The sequence below is a fragment of the Diceros bicornis genome, chromosome 26, assembly GCF_020826845.1.
Source record: "Diceros bicornis minor isolate mBicDic1 chromosome 26, mDicBic1.mat.cur, whole genome shotgun sequence".
Classification (NCBI taxonomy): Eukaryota; Metazoa; Chordata; class Mammalia; order Perissodactyla; family Rhinocerotidae; genus Diceros; species Diceros bicornis.
In genome coordinates, this window is record NC_080765.1 from 33,343,496 (window position 1) to 33,357,300 (window position 13,805).

At 40.2% G+C, this 13,805-nt stretch overlaps 1 protein-coding gene across 4 annotated transcripts in view; it reads left to right on the top strand.

Annotated features, from left to right (window-relative positions):
• The window catches only part of SMG1 (SMG1 nonsense mediated mRNA decay associated PI3K related kinase), a 108,506-nt gene that overhangs the window by 14,208 nt on the left and 80,493 nt on the right, over positions 1-13,805 (top strand). For 3 of the 4 annotated variants that reach the window (XM_058569959.1, XM_058569961.1, XM_058569960.1), the window contains exons 2-4: positions 10,355-10,515; positions 11,182-11,337; positions 13,506-13,642. In XM_058569959.1, coding sequence (XP_058425942.1) covers positions 10,355-10,515; positions 11,182-11,337; positions 13,506-13,642 — 454 coding nt within the window. Of the gene's footprint in view, positions 1-6,617; positions 6,676-10,354; positions 10,516-11,181; positions 11,338-13,505; positions 13,643-13,805 lie in introns of all 4 variants that reach the window. The other variant, XM_058569962.1, reaches the window with a different exon arrangement.

Here is a 13,805-nt window from a genome sequence, read left to right on the forward strand (position 1 = left end):
TTTTTAAAAAAATATGGCTATCTTAGTGGGTGTGGTTTCTCATTGTGGTTTTGATTTGCATTTCCTGAATCCCTAATGATGTTGAAGAACTTTTCATGTGCTTATTGGCCATTTGTATATCTTTGGAGAAATATATCTGTTCAAGTCTTGCCTATTTTTAAATTGGATTGTTTGTCTTTTTGTTGAGTTATAGGATTTCCTTATATATTTTAGATAATAGACTCTTATGAGATATATCATTTGCAAGTATTTTCTCCAATTTATGAGTTGTCTTTCACTTTTTTGGTAGTGTTCTTTGATGCACAAAAATAAATAAAACTTTTAAAATGCATATTAAGTAGAATGAAAAATTCAGAATTTATGTAAATGTATTGCTGAAGGCAGTCCTTTCTATTTCTGACTTCTTTTTTGTGTTCAGAAAAGTTACTCTTGGGGCCGGCCCGGTGGCGTAGTGGTGAAGTGTGCACGCTCCACTCCCGTAGCCCGGGGTTCTCGGGATTGGATTCCGGGTGCGCACTGATGCACCGCTTGTCAAGCCATGCTGTGGCAGCATCTTATATAAAGTAGAGGAAGATAGGCACAGGTGTTAGCCCAGGGCCAATCTTCCTCACAAAAAAAAAAAAAAGAAAAGAAAGAAAAGTTACTCTTTTTTTTAAAAAGTTTTTTCCTTCGTTTTTTCTTTTCTTTTTTTTTTTGTGAGGAAGATCGGCCCTGAGCTAACATCCATGCTAATTCTCCTCTTTTTGCTGAGGGAGACCGGCTCTGAGCTAACATCTATTGCCAATCTTCCTCCTTTTTTTTTTTCTCCCCAAAGCCCCAGTAGATAGTTGTATGTCATAGTTGCACATCCTTCTAGTTGCTGTATGTGGGACGTGGCTTCAGCATGGCCGGACACGCTGTACGTTGGTGCGCGCCTGGGATCCGAACCCGGGCCGCCAGTAGCGCGGAGCGCGTGCACTCAACTGCCAAGCCACGGGGCCGGCCCACATTTTATATTCCTAATTGGAACTTATACTGACCTAAGTTTTTTCTTTTTAGATGGTAAATTCTTAGAGGGTTGGAACCATCTTAGTTCACCGTTTGGAGTCGTTAGCTCTTAATTAATGCTCTTGTAGTAAATAATCAAGAAAATATTATTAATTTTAATAGAATGTTTTGGAAAGGAAATGTGGGTTGCAGGTTGAATCTTCAAGAAAAGCTAGTATTGAGTTGGGTTAGTGGACTGTATCCCGAGGTCAAGAGAACGGCCTCAATGATGAGAATAGGCAATCATTTAGTCTGCAAGTAATTTATATGCCCTCTAGGCAACGGGGGTATGGGTAAGCAAAACTGACAGGCCCCTGCCCTTCTGGTATTTACAGTCTTCTGGCAGAACACAGTTAAATAAGCTTTTCAAAAGGTGTAAGAGGTAAGGAAACTGTTAGGTCCTCTGGTAGCGCATGTATAGCAGGGACTCCTAGCCAGCCCCAGGGGAATCAGAAATTTTCCAAAGGAAACTTAAAGGATTTCATTTAAAGCCTTAAACTTGAAGGATAAAGAGAAATTAGCTAGGTTAGTGAGGGACAGGGACAAGGCTGTTCCAGGCAGACAGGGGGCTAAGCAAGGTGATTCTTTCTATGGCACTGCAAGATTAGGATGATGGGGCATAGACTGTAAAAGGGGTGGTTGGTAGAGGTTTAGCTCAAAAGGGAATTAAGGTACGCAGGATAATAAAGGCAGTGGGAGGACATCAGATTTGTGTTTTTTGAGAATTATTTTTGTTGCAATATGGGGGAGAGATGGGATAGAGAGGAGAATTGGAGCCAGGAAATGTACTATGTCTGACTGATTGAGTAGTGCCATTTATTAGAAAATAACTGATCGTGGTACCATTTATTAAAATGGAGATTCTGGGAGGAGAGGAGCCAGTTGTGTTTGAGGCATAAGAACACTGAGATTGTTTTTTTAAACAGTTGGGTGTATTGGTCTGGACCTCAGAGTAGACATCTATGGTGGAGGCCTAGATTTGGGAGTTGATGACATACAAAGGATAAACACTGCCATCAGCATGAATTGAGGGAGAAAGTGCAAAGTGAGAAGAATAGAGGGCCTAAGGTCAGGCTTGGAGAAACTCCAAGTGGTTTGGTGTAGAGGAGGCTGAGCAAGCCTTCAAAGTTTTGTGAGAAAGTAGAACCAGAAGGGTAGGAAGAAATGCAGAATATAACATCCCATAAGCCAAAGGAAGGGAAGAATCTGGTTACTTTGAATTCTCAGGATCTTAGCAGGGAGAGTTATTGTACAAATTGTAAGAAGTGATTTTATTCAGCCCACCTCATTCCTCTGCAAGACACCTTTGTGCAAGCCCTGTGAAAGCTCCTGAGAGGATGAGTAAGATGAAGGCTGAAATAAATCTTGAATTTAGGAACTTGGAGGTCATAGTTCTGCCAAAAGTGATAGGGCGTAAGTTGGGTCAGTGTGGATTGAAGAGCTAGTAGAGGTGAGGAAATGGGAGCAGAGAGTAGAGAAAACTCGTAGTTTGACTGCAGAGAGCGATGGCATATTGTTTGGTGGAGGGACATGTGGGCTTCATGGGGTTTTTTGGTTTTTGTGTTTTTTAAAAAATATGTTTTTGTATTTTTAAAGGCGAGACATTAGACAATTTTACATGTTTAAGGAGAGAATTCAGTTTGGTGGGAAAGGTAGCCTCCACAGGATAAAGAGTATTTGAAGAGATAAGTAGGTGGGATCCTAATCAAGGCCTAGAATTGGGTGCAGATGTGTTATGGTATTTTTTTTTCTTGGTGAAGTAGAATGTGAGAGAGTTTGTGTGTGTGTATATGTGTGTAGGGAGTTTAGTAGAGTATTTTCGAATCTGAAGAGAAGAGGGAAGTTCTAAATAAGCATGTAGAGAAAGCGAGATGAACATTGGAGGACCTGGGAATGTGGTGCTTACCGATGGACCATGGATAATTGATAATTGGGTTTATCCAGGGTTGGGGTTTTGCGAGAATGGTGTGGAAAATATTAAGGGAGGTTAGGGGGATTCACAACAGTGTTACTGAATTGATGGACCATGAAATTTAAGCTGGTTAAAGAAGGAAATGAAGAAGGAAGAAAGTACTTAAACTGGGAAAAAATAGAGTTACTGGAATTAAAGTTACCAAAAAAACCTTTATAGTGGTATTGAGAAAGAGTGTGAGTATACCCTTGTCAAAAGCGAGTCATCAGGGGGCATTGAGCAAGATGACCTGAAAGGGCTTCTGGGATTTTAGAGACAAGTAGGCTATGAGTGGCAGTTCCTATATTAGCAGGAACAGTTTCAGTGTAGTGCTGAGGGTGAAATCAAGATTACAGTGAGTTGAAAAGTGAGTGAAGGCTGAAGGCAAGGAAGATCCGTTTTTCTCAGAGGTTTGGCTGTGAAGAGGCTAGACAATTAGAAGGAGAGAGGGAGTTAAGATTTGGACTTTTTTTTAAAGGAAAGACTTGTGAGTGCTCATGTGTTGATGATGTGATGAACAGTAGGAAAGTGGGAGATCCAAGGCATACCTCAGAAGATAGGGGGAATGTACGGATCCGGAAGGTTACTGGAGATAGGAGGTTTCCTTGTTCTCTTGTGTGAGGGTGATGGGAGGAAAGGCTCTGTGTGCAGATGTAGATGAGTTTGTGGATTTATTGGAAAGAAGTTGGCAGGCAGTGGTGGAGTGGTGAAGAACTTGAAAGTTAGACAGAACTGAGTTTGAGTTCCTGCTCTGCCTTTTATAAGCTGTGCAACTTGAGGTCAGATAGGGAACAACCTGAGTTACCTCATCTGTAAGATGGTAACTGATAGGATTCTGTTAAAGATTAAATGAGATGATAAATATATGTAAACTGCTTGGGTAAATTGCTTGCCAGACTTGGTAGGAGCTCAAAATTATTATCTTTTATTATTGAGAGTGCTGTAGAATGGTTTCTATTTCTCATGAAGCAGGAATCGGTAAGGTCATCCAGTGGTAGTGCTGGGGGAAGGAGGAAGGTGCTGAAAGGTTGAAAGCTGTTTTGGAAAGGAGAGAACCCTGGCCAGGGAAACATGGGCAGCATTGAAGACCCAGTTGTAGTCAGAGAACTACATGGGGGTGGTGTGTTCACCAGCCTTTTCACTGAAGACAATTGTGCACATGAAACAAAGGTTAAAATCGGATGTAGTACCCTCCTGGAGTTACTCGCTTTGTTCCTTCTGGTTAATTTGAGTAGAGGTCTGTCAGTAGAGGGTGTTTGAGATTCCTTGGAAGGGAAATAAACTATACTGAAGTCAAATCTTTATTATGTTTGCTAAAGATGTTATTAAAAACTGAAATTTACAGTCTTTTAAATTTGGGGTTACAGTACATTTAGTGATTTTAAATATAGGTACAGAGTTAGAGGTACAGAGTTAGAGGTCCATAAGATCACCCTTACTTCTGACATCAGTTGCAGGTTTGGGGATCTCTAAGACTACCCTTAGGTTGGATAATTCACCAGAAGGACCTACAGAACTCATTGAAAGTTATTATACTTATGGTTATACTTTATTACAGCTGAGGGATATAGGTTAAAATCAGCCAAAGGTAAAGGTGCATAGGGTAGAGGCCAGGAAAGTTCCTAATGTGGAGTTTCCAGTTGTCCTCTTCCTGTGGAGTTGTGAATAGTATTGCTTTCCTGGTGTTGATGTGTGTGATAATACGCATGGAGTATTACCAACCATGGAAGCTCAACCCAGCCTTGGTGTCCAGAGTTTTTACTGGGGCTCCGTGATTGACTGCCCACATGGGTGAACTTAGTCTCCGGCCCTTCTGGAGACTGAGCTGATCCATGTGACTCAAAGCCCCTGCCATAAATCACATTGGTATACTTTCTGGTGTGGCTCAAAGGCCCCAAGTGAACAAGGAAATTCTTATTAGGCATGACATTCCAGAAGTTTAGAGATTGCCTTCCAGAAGCTGAGAGTAAAGGCCAGACCTCTCTTTGGGCGAGGTAAAATTAAAATTCTTTACAATTTTATAATAGTTAAATATATTTTGAGTCTTGGTGGTTAGTGCCGTGGAGTTGATTCCAACTCCTGGCGACCCTGTGTACAGCAGAGAGGAACCCTGCCTGGTCTCTTTGTGCCGTCCTCTCACCTTGCGGCACTGTATCAGCAATGCTCTGTTGCTATTCGTAGGTTTTCATGGCCAATTTTTTCGGAAGTGGGCGGCTAGGTCCTTCTTCCTCGTCTGTCTAGTCTGGAAGCTCTGCTGAAACCTGTCCACCATGAGTAACCCTGCTGGTATTTGAAATACTGGTGACATAGCTTTTAGCATTACAGCAACACGCAGCTGCCACACCGTGACAACCGGCAGATGAGTGGTGTGGTTCCCTGACGGGGAGGTGAACCTGGGTCGTGGCAGTGAGAGTGCTGAATCTTAACCACTAGACCACCAGGGCTGTCTGTCTTGAGTCTACAGTGGCTGTTTAGTTGCGAGTTTTGATTAATGATTAAAATTGGTAACAAAGAACCCATAAATAGATAATTAAGATTTGGTATTACAGACAATACTTAAGTAGCTAAAGAAGTTTCATCAAGAAATTATATTAGCTCTTAATATTTCAATTTTGCAAAATTGATGTAAACTCATAAGTTTTGGCATGATGGTTCCATTCTGTTTTATTAAATTTTGAAGTCCCTGAGCCTCCCAAATGAATTTTTTAGCCATAGACTCGTGATGTACACAAGGCCCAGGGTTGTGCATAGTTTCACCTTTTTTCTTATCCCTCATGAAAGCATGTCTGAATCCAGGTGAGTAAGAGACATCACAGGGATAACCTTTAATTTATTTCTAAAAGGTAAATCTTTTTCAGGGGATTAACTGTTAGTATGAAAAACTCACAGCATATTCTACAACTGCTTTGTGACAGTGACACTGTCTTTGAGCACCATTGCTTTAGAGAATAAATGCATTCCCACCTTATTGGCTTTAGTGCAAATCTCATTTCCTGGTTGATATCCATTACAAATTAGATCTCACCATGAGAGCAAAATCCCTTAATAAGTCTAGTTAAAAACAGCCTGAAGCAATCTGATGCTTATTCCAGTGGCACCACTAGGTGTGGTGTTTGCATCAAGTCATTTCGGGATGCTTTACGGAATTCCCTGACTTTCATACTGCCAGAGTGGCTTTTTGTTGTTGTTGTTGCTCTTTATGATGTTTTCAAGAACACTGGACCACAAGACCACATTTAGCCAGGAGACACTAGCCCCTAACACATGGTCGGGTTGCTGGTGTGAGGCCTGAGGATTTGGGTCGTTCAAAAGTGAATGACCTCTCAGATTTGTTACATTTTCTGTGTACTGAGAATAGGTAGCTAAAATGAGGGGTAACTATATTTGCATGTGATTTGTGTGTTATAGTTAACATTTAAATTCTCTTACGTACTAAAGATTTTTTTGGTTGCCACCGTCAGCCTCTCTATCCTCTAAAGCACAGAGTGGCTTTCCATCTCAATTTTTGCTTCAACATATGAACCCTAGAGGGCCATAGTTCAACTAAAAGCACCTAACCCGTAAATGATATTTGCTTCATGTTTGAACAACAATGTTTTAACCCACTGTCTTCACTAATATTGTAACTACTGTCTTACAGATTGACTTGATGCAAAACATCACAAAGGCTCCATATTATACAGTATGCGATTTTTGAGGTATGAGCTTTAGAAACTTACCTCTCGTGTGGCATGTACATCAGGCTTTAACTTCAGTTTAATCATTTTGGGGAAATTTATGCATTTCTTTTTTGTTTTTTTTCTCTCTCTCCATAATATTTTTAGAGTATTAAAGGGGCTGTGGAGGTATTTTTGGATCCTTGCTAGTTAGTCTTAACAGATACATTTTCTTTTATCACTAAATGGAGACACTAATTCTGGCAGATGGTAGCTTTTTCAGCCCTTATAACTAGCTTAACATTTATGCCTGCCTCTTTGAGTTCAAAAATGCATTTTCTGTTTTGTACCTTTGATTCCCTCATTTTAAGTGCTCATTTCCGTTCTTTAACAGTTTTCTTTTATTGGATTGGATGATCTTGTTGGTACTAACAGCCTGATACTGACTTTTTTTGAGACCTAAGCAGTCTAGATATAAAAATAGAGATTTCTTATAAATCCTGAGCCATTTTGTGCCTTTGGGTTCAGAATACCTATAACTTGAATTCTGGTTGGAAGTGTTTTGATCAGTTTGTGTTAAAAGAACTTGGCAACTAGGGAGTTTTTAGACAGTTCTGAGACAGTGGTTCTACCCTAGTGAATTTTTTTGTTATATTTTTTTTTTTTTTTTTTGTGAGGAAGACTAGCCCTGATGCCAATCCTCCTCTTTTTGCTGAGGAAGATTGGCTCTGGGCTAACATCTGTGCCCATCTTCCTCTACTTTATATGGGATGCTGCCACAGCATGGCTTGACAGGCAGTACGTTGGTGCGCGCCCGGGATCCAAACCTGCGAACCCTGGGCCGCCAAAGCAGAGCACCCGCACTTAACTGCTGCGCCACTGGGCTGGCCCCTTTGTTATATTATTGAAAACCCAAATTCTGAAAAAAAAAAATCTTGATCTTCATAACTCATGGGGTTTTAAAACCTGTATTTCTAACAAATTGGGAAGTCACTCCTGGTTTTTTTCAGTTAGTTTAAAATTGAATGTTCCCTAGTTAGAAATGGATTTGTTGGTAGCAGTGGATTGCTTAATTTTTTCCATGAAGAACTTAAAATCAGCTGCCATATATCGAGTGTAAAAACTTATTTTGATTGTATTCATAAAGTCATGAACTGCTTATACATTATTTGTCTGTTAGACTGGAAACCTTCAGTTTATTTAGTATTATGATCATAATAACTTTGAGTATACCCTGTAAGCTAAGTATCTCTTAAGAATTCATTATCTTAGTTAAGCCTCACAACAATCTTACCTGTTAGATAGGTATTATGTCCTGTTTTATGCAAGAGACAACTGAGCAGATAAATATTATCCCCATTTTACTCAAGAGACAACCAAGGCTATGAGATCTAAGTACCTTGTACAAAGTGACACATACTGTTTCAGTGCTGCAGCTGGGATTTGAGCCCAGATCTTTTTTTAACTTGTATTCTCTGCTGCCTTATGTTTACTGCTATGTCACTGGAAAACGATACAAATATTTAACTCTTTAATAGTAAGGGACGTATATATGATATATAAACATAATGAAAACAGGAAATTCAGACATTTAAATATTGGTAGACTTCAGTTATCTTGGTGTTTCAGAATTATTTTATTTTATTTATTCATTCTAACAGCTTACTTTTCCAGGTTGTGTTAGGTGCCATACATACAGACAAGTTCAAAATCGGTCAGAAAAGCTCATATGCTCTTTTATTTTTCAATTCTCTTTCAGAAATTAATGATATGTTATGGTTCATTATAGGTGCACATTTAATGTGCAGTTTTTAGATACATGGGGAATGTCTTTACGTTTTAAAAAGTTCTCATGCTTCATTTAGTGTTAAAAGTATTTAAATGCTTATAGACTTAGTGTACTTAGAAAATATCCTCAGACATTTTTTCTTGAAATTCCATAGATTTTATTTTTCCATATGTTGAAAGTGCTAAGCTTTGTCTATCAACTAGTGAACCCTGACTGTTTGAAGAAGATATTCCATTATGGAGCCTTAGTTATTTCAGTATGCTAAGATTATGGAATTGTATCAAGTTTCAGATTGAGAGCCTTTAGGAATAATTTAGATTTGTGCCACTTAAGTATCCAAGTTTAATTGGACCTATTGTCTACATCCTATATTAATAGTGGTTGCAGTAAGGACAGATCAGGGTGTCTGACTGAGCCTATGCAAAGTTTCATGTTTAGTATTTTGTGAGTGAGGGCAACGAAAGGATGATAAACTCTGAATGAAGTCTATAGACAAACACCGCAGTCATTTTTACAAGTAGGGGAGGAGCACCGGGGTTGAGGACTAGATTAGCTTCTGCTCTTGCCAGTGTCCTTAATTCCAAATAATTATGGGTTCAGAAGGTGTGTTTAGTAAGTATCATAAAAGTTTTTTTTTTCTTCCCAGAAGGTTGTTCCTCTCAGAAGTATCAGTAGGAGAGGAACTTTTTTGGGGAGGTGGGGGGTATTTTTAATATGCTGCCATAGAGTATTTAGTGTTATTGCTTTTCTTTCTTTCTTTCTTTCTTTTTTTTTTTTTTGTGAGGAAAATTGGCCCTGAGCTAACGTCTGCCAATCCTCCTCTTTTTGCTGAGGAAGACTGGCCCTGAGCTAACACCCGTGCCCATCTTCCTCCACTTTATGTGGGACGCCGCCACAGCACGGCCTGACAAAGCGGTGCGTCAGTGTGAGCCTGGGATCCGAACCCGGGCCGCCAGTAGCGGAGCACGTGCACTTAACCGCTAAGCCACGGGGCCGGCCCCGTGGTTATTTAGTGTTGTTATTTCTTGATATTTTATGATTGATGGTTGGAAGAATAAGGCTCTTGAGAAATTAGGAAGCTCAGCTCCCTATTTTACTGTAAGGACAGTGAGGCATAAAGCTGATCCTTAGATAAGGACCCTGATTTTACCCTGGGACTGTACCACTTGTTTATTAACATCCAAGTATCAGAGATTATTCTGGACAGTACTCGAATTTTACATGGATTATGGACTGCAACCTTCAAATTCAGGTTTATTGGATTCCTGATATCTTTTATTTTCCTCACTTTTTATCATTTTAAAAGGTATTCTATGCAGTTTACTTTCCTATCAAATAATCAAGTTATGAATTCAGGTGAGAGAGAGAGAGAGAATGCCACGATGCCATGAGGCAGTACTTTAAAAAATAATTTGGTAACACATTGACCCTGCCTGATATGTTGCCAGTGTTTTTTATTTTTATGACTAGGAAGATTGATTTTTCCACTGATTAACCCTCTCCTGGGAGGAAAGTTTAGAAAGAATTACTCCCTTTGTGAAATCATGTGAGGAGAATCCTGGGCTAGCTGACCAACAGTCCCAGTTTGCCCAGGGCTGAGGGAGTTCCTAGGACATAATACTTTCAGTGCTCAAACCAGTCAAGTCTCAAGCAAAGCGGGTTGAATTGGTCATCCTAGTCCTGGTGGTTATTCATATTTCTAAATGGGTCTTTAGAAGAGTAGAAGGGGCTGAAGAGCTGGCATTTCATCCATTGACAGTCCCTTCCCAGTTGAGACTTCACTAGACACTTCAGTGCTTATTTATAATAGTAATGATTTAAAAAATTCAAAAGGTGGAGACAAGGGAGAGGCTTGCATAAAAGAAAGATTTATGATTTGGGCTATTAAAGTGTTGTTTAAAGTTCTAATTGTATACCCTTCTCTCTTTACAGAACTGATAGTGCATCAGCCGACCCAGATAATTTAAAATATTCATCCAGAGATAGGGGTGGGTCTTCGTCTTATGGACTGCAGTCTTCAAATTCAGCTGTGGTGTCTCGGCAAAGGCACGATGATACCAGAGTCCACGCTGACATACAGAATGACGAAAAGGGTATATATGTTTCCTTATTGCTAGAGGCCTGGTTTCTGTTTGTTTTTAACCTACCTACCCCTCTCTTCTCTCTCTCCCTTCCCCACCTCTCTCTCTCTTTCTTCTAATAGTTTAAAATATGAATATTTTATATTTATATAAAATGTCAAAGAAAATGGCAGCTTATAATAGGCAACACACCATGGTGCAGAGGAAAGAAACCCTGGACTTAGAGCTATGTGGTAAATAAATAAACAAATATTAAATACAGTGCTATTTTTGAAACTTCATAATAAGTTTACCCCCTTAAATTTTTTTTAATTTAAATGTTCTTTTCATACACGTAAAAAGTAAATGCAGTTTCCTTGCTCCCCAAAAACCAGAAAAAACAGAAAACAGTATCACTAAGGCTGAAGTCTTCTCCCGACTACCATCTCTCCTCTAGACTTCTAAAAAGTTTCCAAAGTGCAAAAATCTGACTTAATTTAGTTTTCATTTCTCTCCTTACCTTCCATTGAAGATATTAAAATGAAATCAAAATGATTTCAAGGCAGGCAGCACAGGGGAAGAGTAGGAGGAGGAAGGCTGGTTGAGCTGTAGAATGGGTAATAAGATCCTGAACTGTCAAGAATTGATTGAGTGAAACAAAGAGCCCTATTAAAATAATGTCAATGTTGCTGTTTGTAGGTGGCTACAGTGTCAATGGAGGATCTGGGGAAAATACTTATGGTCGGAAGTCGTTGGGGCAAGAGCTGAGGGTTAACAATGTGACCAGCCCTGAGTTCACCAGTGTTCAGCATGGCAATCGTGCGCTAGCCATCAAAGACATGAGGAAATCACAGGGTAAGGCTGGGCAAACTGGGGGCCAATTCCACATGCCTCCACCAAGACCTGTAGCTCCTCTTCTGGATGCCTCATTTCTTGCTAATGCCTCCCACATGAGTAAGTTCATTAGTTTACTCTGAGTTGAAAAACACATGCAGGTGATAATTGTTTGCATTTCTTTTCCTGTGAACTGTTAGAGTAAATTTCCACAAGAAAGGGTTTAATACTTTTTAAAAGAGAATTCTCTTAAAAATAAGATGAGAAGACTGGATAAGATTTTAAAGAAAGGATTTTCCTGATTGTCTTGGACGCTGAATGTATGGTGTTTAGTGGGCTCTTGCTACAGGAAGTCCTTGAACTCTAGGGCCTGTGGGGGATATGGGTGTATATGGTGTGGGCCCTGTTCTACAGTTAAATACACCAATACCACTTTCTGCCTTATAACACAAGCCTCACTCTGTAGGTCAAATGCCTCGATAATTCAGAGAATTAGCAGTAATGATCTTTGTTTTCTTCTGTTTGTTTTTTTGTTGTGGGGAAGACCAGCCCTGAGCTAACATCCGATGCCAATCCTCCTGTTTTTGCTGAGGAAGATTGGCCCTGGGCTAACATCCGTGCTCATCATCTTCTACTTTATATGGAACACAGCCACAGCATGGCTTGATAAGCGGTGCATCGGTGCGCGCCCGGGATCTGAACCTGCAAACCGTGGGCCACTGAAGTGGAGCATGTGCACTTAACTGCTGCGCCACCAGGCTGGCCCCTGATCTTTGTTTTCTAAAAGAGAAATTAATTTTATTGGTAAAGCTGAGTGTGAAATCAAGATTTCTGATTTATACCCTTTGTTGGCTATAATTACTCTTTGGACATTTAGCTTATGATCATTTTTTCCCTTGGGGTGTGTGTGTTTGATATGTATCTCAGTGAACATCTTTGTGCATATTGGCATATAGCTTTTAAAAGATGATTTCTTTTGGTTAAATTTTCAGAAGTGGAAAGCTAAGTCAAAGGCTATACTGTTGGGGATGGCCCTGTGGCTTAGCGGTTAAGTGCGCGTGCTCCGCTGTTGGCGGCCCGGGTTCGGATCCCAGGCGCGCACCGACGCACCGCTTGTCCAGCCATGCTGCCTTTTTTTTTTTTTTTTTTTGTGAGGAAGATCAGCCCTGAGGTAACATCTACCAAGCCTCCTCTTTTTTTGCTGAGGAAGACTGGCCCTGGGCTAACATCCATGCCCATCTTCCTCTACTTTATACGGGACGCCGCCACAGCATGGCTTGACAAGTGGTGCATCGGTGCCTGCCCGGGATCCGAACCGGCGAACCCCGGGCCGCCACAGTGGAGCGCGCGCACTTAACCGCTTGCGCCACCGGGCCGGCCCTGTCCAGCCATGCTGAGGCCACATCCCACATACAGCAACTAGAAGGATGTGCAGCTATGACATACAACTATCTACTGGGGCTTTGGGGGGAAAAAAATAAAATAAATAAAAATAAATTAAAAAAAATTATTAAAAAAAAAGGCTATACTGTTTCTTTATAGTGTTTGAAGTCTTAGACTTGTGTAGGCTATAAGCTAGTAAGTGAGTATAAAGCTAGTTTGGTCCAGTTCCTCCTCCTCACAGGCTCGGAGTTATGTGGTTTTCTAGTGGCAGAATTGTACATAGAGCATGCCTTGCCTGTGGTAGGTGGTAATGAGACATTTGTCGAACTGAATGTGTGATTGCAATTCACCAAAACTTTGTCCTAGGAAAATGATAATATGAACAAGAGGCTCCCCTCCAGTGGGATACCTAGGTGAGAAATAGAAGCATATAGCCTTTTTCTGCCTGATTGAGACTTTATCGCTAACCTGTAGAAGTCTTTTACCTGTACATGCTCTTTACCTGGATATTGAAAACAGTTTGGAACAGATCTGAAGAAAATAATTTCTAAGCCTTTTTTTTTCTCTCAATTAGTCCTCTGGAATGAGGTGTTTACTTCAGTTTATCTTTGTTGAGGGTCTCCTATGTCCCTGGCAGTCTGCTGGATCTTGGTTTAAGGTGATGAACAAAAGTGTGGCGGGACCTGCATTCATTGAGCTTTCATTGTCCAGTGGACTGTGATTTTTGATGTACTTTAAAATATTTGGGCTATCAAGTTTCTATGTTTATTTATACTCAATGGATAACAAAATGTTTATGTTCACAGAGCGATCGATGTCTTATTCTGATGAGTCTCGACTGTCGAATCTTCTTCGGAGGATCACCCGGGAAGATGACAGAGACCGAAGACTGGCTACTGTAAAGCAGTTGAAAGAATTTATTCAGCAACCAGAAAATAAGCTGGTGAGTATAGTATGTTTGGAAATGTTGATAATTTGTGTGTTTCCATAATAAACTAGATAATGCTATCTGGAATGGTTCAGGAAGGAAAAGATTTTCTTAGGAAAAATAACAGGGACTCGGTATTCCAGTTTAATTTGGCCTGTATTATGATGATCTAGAATTT